Source organism: Theropithecus gelada, chromosome 17 (assembly GCF_003255815.1).
Source record: "Theropithecus gelada isolate Dixy chromosome 17, Tgel_1.0, whole genome shotgun sequence".
NCBI classification, from domain to species: Eukaryota; Metazoa; Chordata; class Mammalia; order Primates; family Cercopithecidae; genus Theropithecus; species Theropithecus gelada.
Genome location: NC_037685.1, coordinates 47,872,309 through 47,892,614, shown reverse-complemented (window position 1 = coordinate 47,892,614; position 20,306 = coordinate 47,872,309). Strand labels below are relative to the sequence as shown.

At 38.3% G+C, this 20,306-nt stretch overlaps 1 protein-coding gene across 3 annotated transcripts in view; it reads right to left on the bottom strand.

The window, feature by feature from the left end:
• MYO16 (myosin XVI) overlaps positions 1-20,306 on the bottom strand; it is a 702,327-nt gene that overhangs the window by 179,176 nt on the left and 502,845 nt on the right. For all 3 annotated transcript variants that reach the window (XM_025364355.1, XM_025364354.1, XM_025364353.1), the window contains exons 22-23: positions 18,574-18,726; positions 9,370-9,570 (exon numbers count right to left, since the gene is read on the bottom strand). In XM_025364355.1, the coding sequence (XP_025220140.1) occupies positions 9,370-9,570; positions 18,574-18,726 (354 nt within the window). The remainder of the gene's footprint in view (positions 1-9,369; positions 9,571-18,573; positions 18,727-20,306) is intronic.

Below are 20,306 nucleotides of genomic sequence, written 5' to 3'. Positions count from 1 at the left end.
CCCTGCCTGGTTTCAGTTTTCTATCTGAGGTTTGCTGAAAAGAGTCTCAATTTCTTCTGTAGTGGTAAACCAATGTCTATATATTGTCAATATTTATAAGCAACAGCTTCTATTCTTTTACTTTCCCATTAAGTGATTCTATCCACTAGCTTTTTTTTTTTTTTTTTTGCTTTCCTTCTGATTCAGTTTAAGTTGATGAATACTAATTAACAAAGAAGGTTATTAGGAACATATAGTAATGAGTAATGTTGTTAAGAGTCCTATCTAGATATCTAGAAATCTGTATATGGATATTCCCTTGAAATTGACATGGCGGAAATTTATGGATGTGCCTCATTGATTCCTTTATGAAAAAATATACCAATCAACTAGTTCATAAACTATCAATATTCTGGAAAATCTAAAGTTTTATAACTTTCTGTCAGGTCATGAAGCTAAAAGAATATATTAAATATTTGAAGAAGCAGAAGATTCTCTAAATGAGATATTACATTTTGTCTTAACAAAACCTAGGTAAGAAAAGGTGGATCATGCCTCCCGTAAAATACTGCCAAAGGTGAAATTCATGTAAGCAGTGGATCACCAGGAGCCTGGTAGAGCTACTTTTATTTTTCAAAACGTCTGCTCAAGGGGTGAACAAATACAGATGTAAATTAAGTTCTTTCTCTGCAGGTCAAAATATCTTTGTCAAATAGCTTTTAAGGGTATCAGTTTGGCTTAGACCAGACAGATTTGGTTGTTATGTCTGGGGATTCTGCCTGGAGAAAAGGAGAGAAATAAATGAAAACTGCCCTATTGATTAGTTCATGTTCTTTGTTTTTTAATTTAAAAGTTCACTCTCAGAGTCTTCTTGGGGACAATGTGTCCCCCACAAATCTCTGGGGAGGTAAAGGACGCATTATGAAAGGTGTTCCTGACACAGGTGGAACTGAGAAGCTGAACAGACAGAGATCCCTGCAAGCATGTTATGTAAAAATCTTTACGGTGGGAGGCTGAGGAGAGTGGATCACCTGAGGTCAGGAGTTCGAGACCACGGTGAAACCCTGTCTCTACTAAAAATACAAAAAATTAGCTGGGCATGATGGTGGATGCCTGTAATCCCAGCTACTCGGGAAGCTGAGGCAGGAGAATCACTTGAACCCAGGAGGTGGAGGTTGCAGTGAGCCGAGATTGTGCCTTTGCACCCCAGCCTGAGCAACAAGAGCAAAACTCTATCTCAAAAAAAAAAAAAAAAAAATGTTTAAGGGAAAAGAGGTTGGCTTTCATCACTAGATCATCTAGAATTGACCGCAGCATCAATGAGACAAAGATCTCTACTCAGGGACTTGCATAACAGCATAAATCTAAACAATAGAAACATTTCAAACTTAGTTTATTCAAAGATAGAGATACACTATTTTTAAAGAGGAGAAAAATACTACGTATTTTAGAGACGGGCTACAAATCAGTGACTTCATTCTTTTCCCCGCATCATTTCCATCAACAACGTTTTAGTGATATGATTCCCGTAAAGGCCTGTGGAAATCAGTGACATGAACAGTAATGATCAAGGCCTACGTGTCTGAGATTACAACTTGATCTGTAGGGTTGTGGTTTAGAGCTACAATGAAGGAATCATGACAAATACAATCAAAATCTACCCACAGAGAGATGCATCTACAAGCACAGTAGATAAGGTGGCTGTAAGTTTTTATGCCATTATAAAATTACAACTTAGAGTATGTATGTAAATTGTACAGAATGTTTTAATTTTATAAGGTGAAATCATATGGAAAGGATCTTTTAAAATGCGCAGTAAAATTTCACACACCTGTATGCCTGATTAAAGTATTAGTTATTAAACTAAATGGTAAAGAATACATATATTTTTTACAAAATTCCCTTCAAAGGGAGCTACCCATCACAAACCATCCCAAATATTCTGTGAAAAACAAAATTTTGTTTTGTTTTCTCTCTTAATATTATAGTTGAGAAATATCTCAATTTTCTGTATTTAATACTATATATAGAGAATTTAATTTAATTTTATGCTATATTTTTATATATTTTTATATTATATTATATTTTTATATATTTAATTTAATTTAATATATAGTTAGAGAAATATCTCAATTTTCTGTACATATCTTCCACTGAAGTATTTCAAGTGTCATAAGAAGGGCCAGAAAATACCATAATATAATCGGAGTGGTTACACCTTTCCTATCATCTACTGAAGCGATACCAGTAACCCTGTGTATATAAAAATAAACATTCTAACATGACTTCCAAAACATTACTTTATATAATGTGAGCACTTTCATAAGATAAAAGAATTGACTCTTTTTAAAAAAACAAATCAAGGACATTTTACCACTTACTTTATTTTGAGCAACTCAAAGGGGCCACCAATATTCTCATCTGAATGTATGGCAAAAGTTGATTGGATAACCTCTGCAATATTATCTGGTCTTCAATATCTGTGATTGATGAGTTCAAAATTTTATGAAGTACTGTTGTATTCCTGCACTGAAGACCTTCAGCCATTGTTGGGGAAATAGATGACTCACATACTTGAAAAAATGAGTAAAAATAATTGTACCTGCATTTATTGCTTGTCATTGTACTTAACCTTTGGGACAAGTTTATGAGGTTCATAATTATATTTTCTTTAATGGTAAATTTCATGGTGTGAGGGTCCTTATCCTCCTCAAAGGCACACAGCAATGGAGCTGGAAATCAAACCCCCAACAGCTGGGCCCCAGGCAGGGCTCCTGCCCTTTCTACCCTCCTTCCACTATGCCACATGAATTCTATGAGTACAGACAACAAACACATTAGGAATTTCACCCCATGATGTGGTGAAGAGAGAAAAGCACAGTGAACTTGGGGAAAATAAGACACAATAGTGTCACTGCTAGCCTGTAGTGGCTTGCATAGTATACCCTAAAATTCACGTCCACCCAGATGAACAGAATATGACCTTATTTGGCAATAGGGTCTTTGTAGATGAAATTAGCTAAATTAAGATGTGGTCCTGCTGGATTAAATCTTTGTGAGAAGAGGAGAGAACACACAGAGGGATAGGGCCATGTGATGGAGGCACAGATTGGGGTGATAGGTTTGCAAGCCAGGAATGGGGGCCTGCAAGGCAGGAATGCCAATGGCTGGCTACCACCACAAGCTGGGAGAGAGACTTGGAACAGCCTCTCCCTCAGTGCCTCCAGAAGTAACCAACCCTGCCAACACTTGACTTTGAACTACTATCCTTCAGCACTGTGAAAAATAAATCTCTGTTGTTTTAAGCCACCCAGCCTATGGTACTTGGTTTTGGCAGGCCTAGGAAATTAATATGCAGCTGTACAATCTTTGGTGAATCACTGAACTTCACCAAGGCTTATTTACCTGAAAAATGGAAATAGTAATACTTATATCCAAGACCATGGTGACAATGTCACAGAAGTACTTTGTAAACTGGAAAATGTCATGCAAGCTTCAGGAATCATTATTGATAAGGGCAAAATGAGATCAAGGAAATTTAGATCCGGCCAAGAACTTGATCTGAGGGAAGATGGATAAGATTTGGAAAGACAAAGAAAAGGGATGTTCCAGGTAAGGAAAATCACATGCGCAAAACCTGACTCAGAGAAGTGTAGGAATCACTTAAAAATGAATCAAACGTGGCAAAGAAATTCTACAATGTTATCTGATAAAACTACTCCTCTTATCATCTGTCAAGATGAACCAATAAATACTTTATTAGCTTCCTAGGGTTGCTGCAACAAGTAATGAGTCAGGTGGCTCAAAACAAGAGAAAGGTGTTCCCTCTCAGCACTGGAGGCCAGCACTCTGGAATCTGGTCAAGACACACCGCCGGAAGCTCAACGGGTGGACCCTTCCTGCCTCTTTCAGCTTCTGGGAGTTCCAGGTGTTTCAATACCTACCCGTGTGGTCACATGGCCTCCTCCTCTTCTCTCTCAAATCTCTCTCTGCCTAACTTTCGGAGTAGACTTTGGACGTAAAGCCCACCCATAACCCAGAATCATCTCCTCATCTCAAGATCTGTAACTTCATTATATAAATGAAGATCGTTTTTCCAAATAAGGTCATATTCACAGCCTCCATGGATGGGGGCCTGCAAATATTTTTGGAAGGCTCCTGTTCAGCCCATTACAATGCATAAGCGTTTGGGGGGAGAAGGAGCTGAAACAGGGATGCATCATCTTAGGTGTAAGAACAATATCACCAACTTGTTGCCTATAAACCATTCAGGCCAATCACAATGGGATGCTTATCTGAGATCCAAAGAGATTCACTTCATGCTAATATAAATTTTCATAATAAACAACTTTCAGACAAAGATCCTATGAGCAGACAACAAACAAGGCTCATATAGGTAGGTGTCATATATTATATCACATATATATTATATAATAATTATTAATTTTGACCTATATTTTCATTAATGCAATTTTTATTACTTAAGGTTGTTTTACTATCTCCTAATCTATTTGCTTATTTCACATCAAAATTTAGGAGCTTAAAAATTCTATTTCTTACTAGAGGTAGTTTAGAATCACCTTAATGGAAATTTAACTCTCCTAAGAGCCAATGTCTTTCGCCAAATCATAATTCTTTCTTCTATCAAGATTCTTAATTTTAATAGCCAATAAAACTAGATACATTTCTGAATTTAATGCTTATCTATCATGTAAATCATCAGAATTTTAAGAGCAGCCCCTATAAGTGATAATCTCATATATGATTTAATATTTGCTAAAACAGATAACTAACCAAAAAACCCAACAAGCCTTCCTTAATTCAGATTCATGCTCATTAATGAGACCGTGTTAATATTTCATGTACAGCCTCTTCCCATTTACTTTAAAATATTTCTGTAATGGAGACTGGAAAATGTACTCTGCTCCTATGAGTAATGAAAAATTCAAATGTGTTTAGAAAAGATCTTCAGCTATAATTTAAATAATGTTGCTTAAACATTTCTAAAAGCACCTCAGAGCCTCTGTTCCAAACAAGACTCTGAAGCCTGGCCGTTCTTCCTGGTCAGAGCTTTAAGGATAGGCGAGTTCCTCCAGGTGGGGCTGGATGCCAATATCATCCAGGAGTAATAATTATCCTTCCTACAAAAGGTAATGAATTTCCACTAAAAAGACCAGGTAACCCTATCATGGAGGAGCAAGCGGTGATGAAGGAGATACGTTCTACCCCATCCGTCTGGCCAAAAAAGTGGCAACAAAGAACCCCAGGGCCACTGGGGGCCAACTTGACTATCAGAGAGCTATTCAGCAATGTTCCTCCTATTGTCCAAACTAGACCTTGTATGTTGATTTCAAATCAGTTAACTTTTTCTACATGTCTTGATTTATAAAATACAGAAAGTGTTGCTGCCTTTTTCGAAACTGCAATAGCTCAAAATTTAAGTGTATGTGTCTACATTTGATTATTCAAATGGCATATGGCTTGACATATTGCCACAAATTACATATAATCTATACTGAACATGTGAATGAGTCCTCAGGGAGTCTTTTGGCTAAGACTCATTAATACATCTTAGTACAATAAAAGATTTTTATAAAACCACAAAACTGACTCCCATGATAAAAATCTTGCTTAAAAAACAAAGATGATTTTACAGGAACATTCATGTTTCCACAGGGGTTTAGGCTGTGTACCAGCTAATCGGTTGGTTTCCTCTGTTTTGCTTTATTTCTATCAGAACTCAGCGAAATAATTATATTGACTTAAACTCAGTTGTTTTCTCAAAAATTTTCTAAAAATATTTGAGGCTAAAAATGGAAATTTTAAGTGAATGCACAACCATTTTTTAAATCGAACATAAAATAATTTAAAAACGATTATTCCCAAGCACATTTCCACTGACTGTAATGCAATTAGCATTTATTGAACATCTAGTGCACCTCCAACACACAACACAGACTCAGAAGGCACGCCAAGCATGTACCCGCCTACAGTCACTTCCGTAAACCCGAGGAAAAGTAATTCTCAGAAGGCACGCCAAGCATGTACCCGCCTACAGTCACTTCCGTAAACCCGAGGAAAGCATGTACCCGCCTACGGTCACTTCCCTAAACCTGAGGAAAAGTAATTTCCTGAGATCATCACACTTCATTGTAACTTGTAAAATACTCCCTACAAATTCAACAAATATTTACTATGAAGAAAATATAGCCTGAAAATTGAAATACAAGTCTAAGATTCCTGTTTTCCTAAAGAATTTTTAATAGTGAAATCTCTCAAAGAACATGAATTATATTTCAAATGTATGTTTTTACAAAATTTATGTATATAAATTTATAATTGAATAAATATATGAGATATATACAATTATAAATATACACATATGCATTATATATTATAAATATATATACACGTAGAAATATATAAATATATGTATATATTTATATACATATATTGATATATTTATATATGTATTGATTAACTATATAAGCATTTAAAATTTAATAAATTGTATATTATATTTATTAAATATACAAATATTTAATAAATGGAAATATAAAATATACATATATGAATATAAATATAGAATATGTATATAGTATGTATACAAATATATAAATATATTTATATTTGTATATATAAATACATATATAGTACATATACATATATTTATATTTGTATATATACAATATATTTGTATATATACACACATATTTATATTTGTATATATAAATATGTTTTACATATAAATATGTTTTATATATAAATATATAATATACATCTATATACACATATACATATAAAATCCTCCCTGGATTTCCTTCTGACGTGCCACTCACCACCCCAGCGTTCTTCTGAGACTGTGCCCCTCTAATGCCTCTCAAAGCTCCTTGTTAGCCTAACTACCACATCACTCAGATGCATTTTCTATTGACCCCTTTTCTTCCTTTCCCTTGGTTTCTATGATACTCCTTTTCTACTAACTTTTGTTTTCCCTCTCTTCCATTTTCTTCCTGAGTGCCATAATCAGGATACACATTTTCAATTATATAACCATATTTCCCAAAACCATCAACCTATCTTATCTCAGCATCAAGTACTTTTAGCATCGTATTAGAAGTTGCACAAAAAACCCCCCAAATTCAGAACATCTAAAACTGAATAGCATTCCTTCCAAACTGCTGCATCCTCCAGGGTTTCCTCTCTTGGTTGCCGTAATACCACCCTCTGTCAGAGAGCCAAGTGAGACCCTTCATGGTCCTTCTAGGCTGTCTCCTCGGCTTTGCACATGCAATCAGTCACTGTCCCTGCTTCCTCTTCCTCTGAACGCCTCCTCTTATCCGCTGGTATCACTCAAATGCACACCTTGACTGGGCATTTTCAAAGGCCCCTTTATTCTTTTACCAATATCTCCTGTATCAGGCCCTCTGCTTTTTTGTTTTTATTGCTTCATCTTCCTACTTTGTCTAAAAATAGTTCATGAGTTAACAGTTTCAAGAGGACAAAGCCCTTGGTGGTGCATGCATATTTACTCATGATTTGGCCCAACCCAATCTTCTTAGACATGTTACCTACCGCCCTTTCTACCCTGAACTGAACTTCTGACACAACTTCCCAAATACTCTGTAGGTGCTGTGTTGGAATGGCATCGCCCATCCACCCTGGTTGCTGCTTGGACTGCGGAGGCTGAAAAGGAGAAGCCTGCCTTCACGTAGGCTTGCACCAGGATCCAGTTGCTCTTTAGCTTCTACCAGTCTGGTGTGATGGCACAAGACTCAGAGGTAGACGGAGTGAGAACCACACTTCTGCTGCTTCTGCTGTGTTACCTGGTGAGCCTCCGTGAAGATGATTTTCCCTTGCAGTGGGAATCTCCAAGCCTAGTCCCTTCCTCCTTTGATGTTGAATGCTAGGGTTTACACATGCTACTTGTGCAGGTGGGAGCAGTAACAGAAACAGCAACTGTAGCAGCAGCTTCTCAGTTTGGCTAGAGGCTTCCTGATCTAAGATAAGGCTGTAACTGTCTTAGTAACTCTGTTCTGTGGTGTGCTTGTAATGTCATTCCCGAAAGTTCAACTTAGAGTCTCCCAATGATTATTTTCTCAAACTAGATTATTTTCTGCTTAAATAGGTAGAGTGGATTCTGTCCTATACAACTGAATCCTGAATCAAAATTATATGTCTTTACAAGAATGTCCCCCCACTCTTTTATAATTAGTGAGCTCTCAATCACCCTTGAAGGTCTGGGTTTGGAAAGCATCTCTACACATTTTTTAAGCCACTAATTGCTTCCTTCCCTATGGTAATATATACATTTGTTGATATTATTATATCAATATAATACTTTATTCATATTAATATTTGTTCATTTGCCTTTCCCTATTTGAAGCTGAGATATTTGAGGGCAAGGAACAGGCTTTGCTCATCTTTGATTTTCGAATTCTCCTTCTTTGGCATAACACAGAGTCTCTGGAAACACTGGTCGAAATGAACTGAAATACACTGTAAGCCAGCGGTGAGAGATTTTACCCTCTAGCACGCCATCTGTACTAAGTGGGGTCAAAGGAGTAAGAGTAGGAGACAGAGAGCTGTACATGCAAAAGCAGGAGACACTAACTACAGCTGGGATTTGGACTGATGATAAATGAACATGGATTTAATACTGAAAGTTGGATAAAATTTGATCTTGTTAAGAAGACAAGGAGGATATTTCAAGCTTAATGTAAAGGAGTTTAAGGGAGGCTGAAAATGCAGAAAATATGAGTGGATTAGAAAAATAACCTGAACAGAGATCTTGCACAGGGGAGTTCTGACAGGTAAGAAATGAAAAGAAAAATTATGATCAGCTTGGAGAAGCCTGATATTAGCGTGGACTAAGGAGAATGATAATTTTTATATAGGTAAGAGGAAGTCCTTGAAGGTGTTGAAGTAAGAAGCATGTTTTACAAAGCTGGTTAGAGAACTGGGAAAGATCTGAGAGAGTGGCTTTCTTTCTTCCTTAAGTTGACATGCTTTAAGAAAAAATACTTTAATACTAAAAACTATATTCAAGGTAAGAAAACTCAGATGTCCAATGTTCATCTGTATTATGAATAATATTCCAAAATTTATAGCAGAGCTCTTTGTATTAAACCCAGGGATCCTTTGCTCATATAAAGTTATAATTCTAGAAACATTATGAGAAGACTCACACAGCGTGTGTCATCATTCTGAAGATGTTAATTCCGCATCAAGCTAAAAGAATATCACTTAGAAAAGTACCTATTGTGGGTTGTTCATCCAGCTTCCATTTATCCAAATAACAAAACTTAAAATATCAACAACTCTAGAGCTTGTCCCAATGACCTTTGATCATTAGTGCACATGAAAAATTATGCAGTTCTGGCCACTTACCCTTCCTGCGTAGTGCATGATGGTAAAGGCTGTACCATGGTCTTTGAGGGCAACATTCCCATTCCCATCCTTCATGGGGGAGTACACCGCATTTGTGTTTGAGGATTCTAGGAGACTTTGCAGCTTTTTTGGAAAATTTGATTCCATTGACCAAATCATTTGACTTTCTTCATCCAATAACGTGAGAAATCCAGATGGCTTCTGAGAGTTAAGAAGAGATGGGGAGTTGTTTTGTCTATTACTTAGTTTGATACTTTTGTTATGATTCATGCATGCTTGTTTATATTTTTGTTAGATTCATACAGACACTCAGAAAATGAATCAGTCTTTACCTTAATACATTTCTATTTCTGCCCCACCACCTAGCAGGTCTCTGATGTAAAGTAGACCCCCAATAATATTTATCAAATTAATAAACAAATAAGTAAAAAAGTATTGTAATGTCATTAAAATGCTGTAGTTATTTAAAAAGTACATTTTCATCTTATTAAGAAAAATAAAATTTCAGACTACAGGAAAATTGTCATTTTTCTTGACCTACAATCCATCTAAAATATTCCACACCTATGATGAGACAAGAAACTTATCAAAAAATAAAGCTCATCATGATGTTAAGTCATAAAAATTATGGCAAAGCTGGGCACAGTAGCTTAGGCCTATAATCCGAGCCCTTTGGTAGGCCAAAGCAGTCAGGTCACTTGAGCTCGGAGTTTGAGACCAGCCTGCCTGGGCAATATGGTAAGACCTCATCTCTATTAAAAAAAATAATAATAATACAGAAATTAGCTGGACATGGTGATGTGTGCCTGTAGTCCCAGTTTCTCAGGAGGCTGAGGTGGGAAGATCACTAGAGCCCAAGAGGTATAGGTTGCATGGAGCCATGATCATGCCACTGCACTCCATCCTGGACAACAGAATGCAACCCTGCCTCAAAAAAAAAAAGAGAGAGAGTATGTCCAAGATGGCTGAATAGGAACAGCTCTGGTCTGCAGCTCTCAGTATGATCAATGCAGAAGACGGGTGATTTCTGCATTTCCAACTGAGGTACCTGGTTCATCTCATTGAGACTGGGTGTACAGTGGGTGCAGCCCATGGAGGGTGAGCCGAAGCAGGGTGGGGCATCACATTACCCAGGAAGCGCAAGGGGTCAGGGGATTTCCCTTTCCTAGCCAAGGGAAGCCATGACAGACCGTACCAGGAAAACTGGGATACTCCTGCCCAAATACTGCACTTTTCCAATGGTCTTTGCAAATGGCACACTAGGAGATTATATCCCACGCTTGGTTCAACGGATCCAATGCCCACAGAGCCTTGCTCACTGGTAGTCCAAGATCAAACTGCAAGGCAGCAAACCTGGCTGGGGGAGGGGCGTCTGCCATTGCTGAGGCTTGAGTAGGTAAACAAAGTGGCCAGGAAGCTCAAACTGGGTGGAGCTCACCACAGCTGAATGAGGTCCGCCTAACTCTGTAGACTCCACCTCTGGGGGCAGGGCATAGCTGAACAAAAGGCAGCAGAAACTTCTGCAGACTTAAACATCCCTGTTTGACAGCTCTGAAGAAAGCAGTGGTTCTCCCAGCACGGTGTGTGAGCTCTGAGGACAGACAGACCACCTGCTTAAGTGGGTCCCTGACCCCTGTGTAGCCTAACTTGGAGACACCTCCCAGTAGGGGCCGACTGACACCTCATAGAGTCAGGTGCCCCACTGAGATGAAGCTTCCAGAGGAAGGATCAAGCAGCAATATTTACTATTCTGCAATATTTGCTGTTCTGCAGCCTCCACTGGTGATACCCAGGAAAACAGGGTCTGGAGTGAACCTCCAGCAAACTCCAACAGACCTGCAGCTGAGGGAACTGACTGTTAGAAGGAAAACTAACAAACAGAAGGTAATAGCATCAATATCAACAAAAAGGGCATCCACACCAAAACCCCACATATAGGGCATCATCATCAAAGACCAAAGGTAGATAAAACCACAGAGATGGGGAGAAAACAGAGCAGAAAAGCTGAAAATTCTAAAAACCAGAGTGCTCTTTCTCCTCCAAACGATTGCAGTTCCTCACCAGCAACGGAACAAAGCAGGATGGAGAATGGCTTTGATGAGCTGACAGAAGTAGGCTTCAGAAAGTCGGTAATAACAAACTTCTCTGAGCTAAAGAAGCATGTTCGAACCCATCACAAGGAAGCTAAAAACCTTGAAACAATATTAGATGAATGGCTAACTAGAATAAACAGTGTAGAGAAGACCTTAAATGACCTGATGGAGCTGAAAACCATGGCACGAGAACTACGTGATGCATGCACAAGCTTCAGTAGCCGATTTGATCAAGTGGAAGAAAGGGTATCAGGGATTGAAGATCAAATTAATGAAATGAAGTGAGAAGAGAAGTTTAGAGAAAAAAGGAGTAAAAAGAAATGAATAAAGCCTCCAAGAAATATGGGACTATGTGAAAAGACCAAATCTACATTTGATTGTCATACCTGAAAATGATGGGGAGAATGGAACCAAGATGGAAAATACTCTTCAGGATATTATCCCAGAGAACTTCCCCAAACTAGCAAGGCAGGCCAATATTCAAATTCAGGAAATACAGAGAACACCACAAAGATACTCCTTGAGAAAAGCAACTCCAAGACACATAATTGTCAGATTCACAAGGTTGAAATGAAGGAAAAAATGCTAAGGGCAGCCACAGAGAAAGGTCAGGTTACCCACAAAGGTAAGCCCATCAGACTAACAGTGGATCTCTCAGCAGAAACCCTATAAGCCAGAAGAGAGTGGTGGTCAATATTTAACATTCTTAAAGGAAAGAATTTTCAACCCAGAATTTCATATCTAGCCAAATAATCTTCATAAGTGGAGAAATAAAATCCTTTACAGACAAGCAAATGCTGAGAGATTTTGTCACCACCAGGCCTGCCTTACAGGAGTTCCTGAAGGAATCACTAAACATAGAAAGGAACAACCGGTACCAGCCACTGCAAAAACATGGCAAAGTGTAAAGACCATCAATGCTAGGAAGAAACCGCATCAACTAATGGGCAAAATAACCAGCTCACATCATAATGACAGGATCAAATTCATACATAACAATATTAAACTTATATGTAAATGGACTAAATGCCCCAATTAAAAGACACAGACTGGCAAACTGGATACAGAGTCAAGACCCCTCAGTGTGCTGTATTCAGGAGACCCATCTCACATGCAGATACACACATAGGCTCAAAATAAGGGGATGGAGGAAGATCTACCAAGCAAATGGAAAACAAACAACAAAAAAAGCAGGGGTTGCAATCCTAGTGTCTGATAAAACAGACTTTAAACCAACAAAGATCAAAGGAGACAAAGAAGGTCATTACATAATGGTAAAGGAATCGATTCAACAAAAAAGAGCTAGCTATCATAAATATATATGCACCCAATACAGGAGCACCCAGATTCATAAAGCAAGTCCTGAGAGACTGAAAAAGAGACTTAGACTCCCACACAATAATAATGGGAAAATTTAACATCCCACTGTCAATATTAGACAGATCAATGAGACAGAAGGTTAACAAGGACATCCAGGACTTGAACTCAGCTCTGCACCAAGCAGACCTAACAGACATCTACAGAACTCTCCACCCCAAATCAACAGAATATACATTCTTCTCAGCACCACACTGCACTTACTCCAAAATTGACCACATAGTTGGAAGTAAAGCACTCCTCAGCAAATGTAAAATAACAGAAATCACAACAAACTATCTCTCAGATCACAGTGCAATCAAATTAGAACTCAGGATTAAGAAACTCACTAAAAACTGCACAACTACATGGAAACTGAACAACCTGCTCCTGAATGACTACTGGGTAAATCACGAAATGAAGGCAGAAATACAGATGTTCTCTGAAACCAATGAAAACAAAGACACAAAATACCAGAATCTCTGGGACACATTTAAAGCAGTGTGTAGAGGGAAATTTATAGCACTAAATGCCCACAAGAGGAAGCAGGCAAGATCTAAAATCGACACTCTAACATCCAATTAAAAGAACTAGAGAAGCAAGAGCAAACAAATTCAAAAGCTAGCAGAAGGCAAGAAATAACTAAGATCAGAGCAGAACTGAAAGAGATAGAGACACAAAAAACCCTTCAAAAAATCAGTGAATCCAGGAGCTGTTTTTTGAAAAGATCAACAAAATTGATAGACCACTAGCAAGACTAATAAAGAAGTGAGAAAAATAAAATAGATAGAATAAAAAATGATAAAGGGGATATCACCACTGATCCCACAGAAATATAAACTACCACCAGACAATACTATAAACATCTCTATGCAAATAAACTAGAAAATCTAGAAGAAATGGATGAATTCCTGGACACATACACCTTCCAAGACTAAACCAGGAAGAAGCTGAATTGCTGAACAGACCAATAGCAGGCTCTGAAATTGAGGCAACAATTAATAGCCTACCCACTAAAAAAAGTCCAGGACCAGACGGATTCCCAGTCGAATTCTACCACAAGTACAAAAACGAGCTGGTACCATTCCTTCTGAAACTATTCCAGTCAATATAGAGGGAATCCACCCTAACTCATTTTATGAGGCCAGCATCATCCTGATACCAAAGCCTGGCAGAGACACAACAAAAAAGGAGAATTTTAGACCAATATCAGGGACCAATATCCCCGATGAACATCGATGTGAAAATCCTCAATAAAATACTGGCAAACCTAATCCAGCAAAACATCAAAAAGCTTATCCGCCAATATCAAGTTGGCTTCATCCCTGGGATGCAAGGCTGGTTCAACATACGCAAATCAATAAACGTAATCCATCACATAAACAGAACCAAAGACAAAAACCACATGATTATCTCAATAGATGCAGTAAAGGCCTTTGACAAAATTCAACAGCCTTCATGCTAAAAACTCTCAGTAAACTAGGTATTGATGGAATGTATCTCAAAATAATGAGAGCTATCTATGACAAACCCAAAGCCAGTATCATACTGAATGGGCTAAAACTGGAAGCATTTCCTTTGAAAACTGGCACAAGACAGGGATGCCCTCTCTCATCACTCCTATTGAACATATCGTCAGAAGTCCTGGCCAGGCAATCAGGTGAGAGAAAGCAATAAAGTGTATTCAATTAGGAAAATAGGAAGACAAATTGTCCCTGTTTGCAGATGACATGATTGTATATTTAGAAAACCCCATCGTCTAGCCAAAAATCTCCTTAAGCTGATAAGCAACTTCAGCAAAGTCTCAGGATACAAAATCAGTGTGCAAAAATCACAAGCATTCTTATACACCAATAACAAACAGAGAGCCAAATCAGGAGTGAATTCTCATTCACAATGGCTACAAAGAGAATAAAATACCTAGGAATCCAACTTACAAGGGATGCGAAGGACCTCTTCAAGGAGAACTACAAACCACTGCTCAGTGAAATAAAAGAGGACACAAACAAATGGAAGAACATTCCATGCTCATGGATAGGAAGAATCAATATCGTGAAAATGGCCATACTGCCCAAGGTAATTTATAGATTCAATGCCATCCCCATCAAGCTACCAATGACTTTCTTCACAGAATTGGAAAAAACTACTTTAAAGTTCATATGGAACCCAAAAAAGCCCATATTGCCAAGACAACCCTAAGCAAAAAGAACAAAGCTGGAGGCATCACGCTACCTGACTTCAAAGTATACTACAAGGCTATAGTAACCAAAACAGCATGGTACTGGTACCAAAACAGAGAGATAGAGCAATGGAACAGAACAGAGGCCTCAGATATAACACCACACATTTACAACCATCTGATCTTTGACAAACGTGGCAAAAACAAGAAATGGGGAAAGGATTCCCTATTTGATAAATGGTGCTGGGAAAACTGGCTAGCCATATGTAGAAAGCTGAAACTGGATCCCTTCCTTACACCTTTTACAAAATTTAATTCAAGATGGATTAGAGACTTAAATGTTAGATGTAAAACCATAAAAACCCTAGAAGAAAACCTAGGCAATACCATTTAGGACATAGGCATGGGCAAGGACTTCATGTCTAAAACACCAAAAGCAATGGCAACAGAAGCCAAAATTGACAAATGGGATCTAATTAAACTAAAGAGCTTCTGCACAGCAAAAGAAACTATCATCACAGTGAACAGGCAGCCTAAGAGCCGTCCTGGCCAACATGGTGAAACCCCGTCTCTGCTAAAACTACAAAAATTAGCTGGAAATGGTGGCACACATCTGTAGTTTCAGCTACTCAGGTGGCTGGCTGAGGCAGGAGAATTGCTTGAACCCAGGAGGCAGAGGCTGCAGTGAGCCGAGATCGTGCCACTGCACTCCAGCCTGGGTGACAGAGTGAAACTCGGTCTCAAACAAAGAAAGAAAAGAAAAAAGAAAAGAAAAGAAAAAGAAAATCCAAAGACTGCAATTGCCTGAGAGCTGTATTGGTGAGATCACTCCCTTTCAGCCAAAGGGAATGAAAGCTAATAATGCCAGCCACGGGACATGCACACCCCTGGTGGGGCTCACACAGCAGAGCGTGCTCCTTGAAGATACTCAGCAACAATGACAGCCACCTCTAAAACGAGAAACCAAATAACCTCCCTGGGAAGGAAAGAAACAGAAGGCCCAATGCGGAGGAGAATGGCACTAGAAAGGAAGTAGGAACGCCTTCAAAAGCAAGCTCACCCACCTTAGCAAGTTACCTGACGTCAGCAATGCCTGGTGAGACTGCTGTTGCCAACACAAAAGTGTTTTTGGATAAAAGAATTTGAAGAAGAAAGCCCCTTACTGGGAGGACTAGTTCAACAGGAAGTTCCATAGAGCACACTGCAAGAAGTTCAGAGTGGCCGGGGGACCCCATGAGGAGTCCCCTAAAGAAGCTGAAGGTGAATAAATATATACGTATATTTATATATAAGATATATAAACATTTATTTTTATATAAGATATATAATATATAAATATATAATATATAAATATATAAATTATATGTGTGTGTGTGTGTATATATGAGAGCAGCCCTAGAAAATGGTCTATGTGAGAAGTTTGCCAAGGATTGGTTCCATCTGTGATGTCTTCAAAATCAAACAATTCTTTACATCAACTAATAGCAAGCTATTTGCTGAAGAGTAAGTAAAATGTTGATATTACAATATTATCCATCATTCCTTCATGTATTGATCTGAGCATCAGGTCATGATACTTCTGTAAATACTGTTACAGATTCACATACAAACATGCACAAGACACACAGCAGAAAGACAAATGAGCCATGGCAAGGTTGTCTGCAAGTCTGTTTCTGTTTCAAGGGCAGTGACAAGATGTCTTCTCTGGGGTGAAAATATTCACTTGTTTGGTAAAGTGGTCAATGTGTATTGCAGTAACTCAAAGACAGGGCCCCGAATCAGTATAAAGATGATAGACATTCCGAGAGCTCACGGATTCTGCTCCAAAAATCAACATGATGTTCGCCAGGGATAAGGTGGTTGATTACTAGCAACATTTTTGAAGCATTATTATTTGTATTGTCTTCAAATTAAAAACAAAATCTTGTGTGTTACGTTTTCTGGATGTCTGAAATAAAACAATAAAAGAATGGGGCGATTAACCTTTTAGACTTTGAAAACTTGTGGAAGTGCCTAAAAACAAAAATAGAACCTGGGGAAATAAGCCATAAGAAAGGGATTAATCGGCCGGGCATGGTGACTCATGCCTATAATCCCAGCACTTTGGGAGGCCGAGGTAGGCGGATCATGAGGTCAGGAGACTGAGACCATCCTGGCTAACACGGTGAAACCTGGTCTCTACTAAAAATACAAAAAAATTAGCCAGGCGTGGTGGTGGGCGCCTGTAGTCCCAGCTACTTGGAAGGCTGAGGCAGGAGAATGGCGTGAACCCAGGAGGCAGAGCTTGCAATGAGCCAAGATCATGCCACTGCACTCCAGCCTGGGCGACAGAGGGAGACTCTGTCTCAAAAAGAAAAGAAAGGGATTGATGACCTTCAATTCCTTTACTAGTAAAGGGTTAGAAGAGATTGCATGGCTCTAATCCATGTGAAAGGTTGTCGTAGTTTCACCTTCATCAGATACTGCAGAGTGCAACAAAATGTACTAGACACTTGGAGGATTTGGTAAAAATCTGGATCAGCCCCTCCCCTCAGGGCCAGGGACAAATAGGTAATCCTTGAAATATAAATATGGCCCATGCAAGTTTTCATTCTGATGACCCCTGGTTAGCAGTGGAAGAGAACACGGCAAGCTGGAGAGAAGGTGCTGGATGCCTGAGGCTTCCCATATACAATTAAGTATACAGTCCTGCCAGTTTGAAGACATTTTTAAACCTTAAGTAATTATAGGCTCTGTATGTCACTATGAGGGCTTTCTGGAGGAAGAGGGCTATAATTTTAAAAAAGAAGAATGCTGACAAGTTACTAGCAGGAACAAGAATGTGTTAATCAGAAAAATTTATAAAATAATTTAGAAATCTATCTTTATGGAAAGACAGACTAAAGAATGACATATTCTCCAATTAGATGAACGCTGTCTGTTTTCAACAATGTCCATGTGTCTTGGAGATATTGTGAGTAAATCCATATAATGTTTTCTTATATTAGTACATCGCAATTGCTGTTTATGTGATAGATTTTGGCTTATATGATAGAGACACAGGGTCAAAATGTTTTTCATTGTAAAGTAGAAAAAATAAAGTAAACTCTAAACAGCTGCAGATGCCGTGAGACTCTTAATTTAACTGATATTATATATGTGTTTATATGTTATTCCTGCCAATTTTTCCAAATTTTAAATCTTAGAAACTTTGAAGATAAATTAACAAAAAAGATTCTGTTGAACTTGTTTTATGGTGTGATTAATCTTAGGTATTATTTTATAAAAAGTCCTTTTTTTTGCAATAAGCACTTATAATTGCCAAAAGGAGAGTTTTAGTGATGTTGAATAAACAGTATTGAATATTTCTATATCAAAATGATCTGATATTTCTTGTCCTTTTAATGAATTGGTGATGCTTCAAATGCCCTTTCAGAAAAAGATAACTTGTGCACCTCAATGGATTTTGAAAAATTACTGCAGAACCTCACATATAAAGATATCTCAAAAATAAGGCCTCCTGAAAGAAAATTATTTGTCTCCAGTATATTTAAATCCATGTATCCTGTTAAGTATCTAATTATATTATATGAATACCTGGAAAAAAAAGTCCAAAACTCCATTCTGGTTACCAGGAGAATATGCTGTTTCCATGGTAACTCCCTCTTGTACACATTCCACTTGCTCGTGGAGAAAAAGCACTTCATTGATATAGTGGTGCATCTTCTCATTGGTCATGTTGACACAAAGCTATTGTGGAGAAAACAAGAAAACATTTCACAAGATAGTACAGCAGTGCATATTCACTTGTTCAATGACAGTTTTAGATTGGTAAAGTATTGACTCAGGGAGGTTCCAATCAATTAGTCTATCAAAATAAAGCATTACAACGTTGCCTGAGAAGTCAGTTTCAACTGAAGTCCAGTAATGGACTTGCACATATTTCACAAGTCAAATATATCTGATACCATATCATCTAACTATTCAAAGTATGTTAAAAACAACAAAAAGTATGATTACAATATTAACTTATAAATGTTGAGTCTCAAATATATTTGAGCACTTAAAATATTTCCAAAAGGAAAATATATTTGAGCTCTCATCAGGAAATGAAGATAAAGCTGGGTTTGCCATGAGATCCCAGAGAAAAGAGAAGCATTTCTTGAGGGCCTCATTTCTGATTGCATATTAGTGATGGGTAAGAATGAATGTGGTGGTTCTTTCAGAAACAGTAATCGCCAAATAATTTTATTGTAGAAATTATTTTCTTTATCAGAAAATTTTCCACATTCCTCCAACTGTCAATTTTTCTCTTTCCACAAGACATTCCCATGAGGAAACAAATATGTTATTTCTTAATCTTAAAAAAAAAAAAACTTTATCTATCTTAAAGTATTTAAAAAACTAAACCATAACTCAAATCTAACCAGCATAAAATCTGACTTCCCCTCTAGTCTACTATTCTACTTCTCTGCTTCCTTTCATATCAACACACACACACACACACGGCTGATTTCTACTTATTATCTCAAATTCTTCTCTTCCCACTCTCTCTTGAAACCACTCTAATAAAACTTTGGACACCATGGCACCATCAAAATTGCTTTTGTGGAACTCATCAGCAATGTACACATTTCTTTTTTTTTTTTTGGAGACAGAGTCTCGCTCTGTCGCCCAGGCTAGTGCAGTGGTGCAATCTAGGCTCACTGCAAGCTCTGCCTCTCAGGTTCACGCCATTCTCCTGCCTCAGTCTCCCGAGTAGCTGGGACTACAGGCTCCCGCCACCACGCCTGGCTAACTTTTTGTATTTTTAGTAGAGACGAAGTTTCACTGTGTTGGCCAGGATGGTCTCAATCTCCTGACCTCGTGATCCGCCTGCCTCAGCCTCCCAAAGTGCTGGGATTACAGGTGTGAGACACCGCGCCTGGCCAGCAATGTGCACATTTCTAAATCCAATGTTCAAGTCTCACATTTGTTTCTCTTGACCCATCCCCACCGCAGCGTAATTTGACTGAGTTGGTTTCTCTCCTTCCATGGAGCACTTTCTCACCTGTCCTCCAGGACACCACACTCTCTTGGCTTTCTAGCTCACTGGCTGCTTCCTCCCTATCTCCTTTCCCAACTCTTTATGGACTCCTGCCTGCTCATGTTGGAGTGTCCAGGGGCTCTGTTTGTGGGCCTTGTCTCTTCTCTGTCTACACCCACTTCCTTTGTGAGTTCACTCAGTCTTACAGACCCTCATGCTCCCTCACCTGCACCCTAAACCACTATGTTATACTAGACAAAATTTAAAGCCGCTTAGAAATATGTAGTGCTCAGTAACTAAAAAT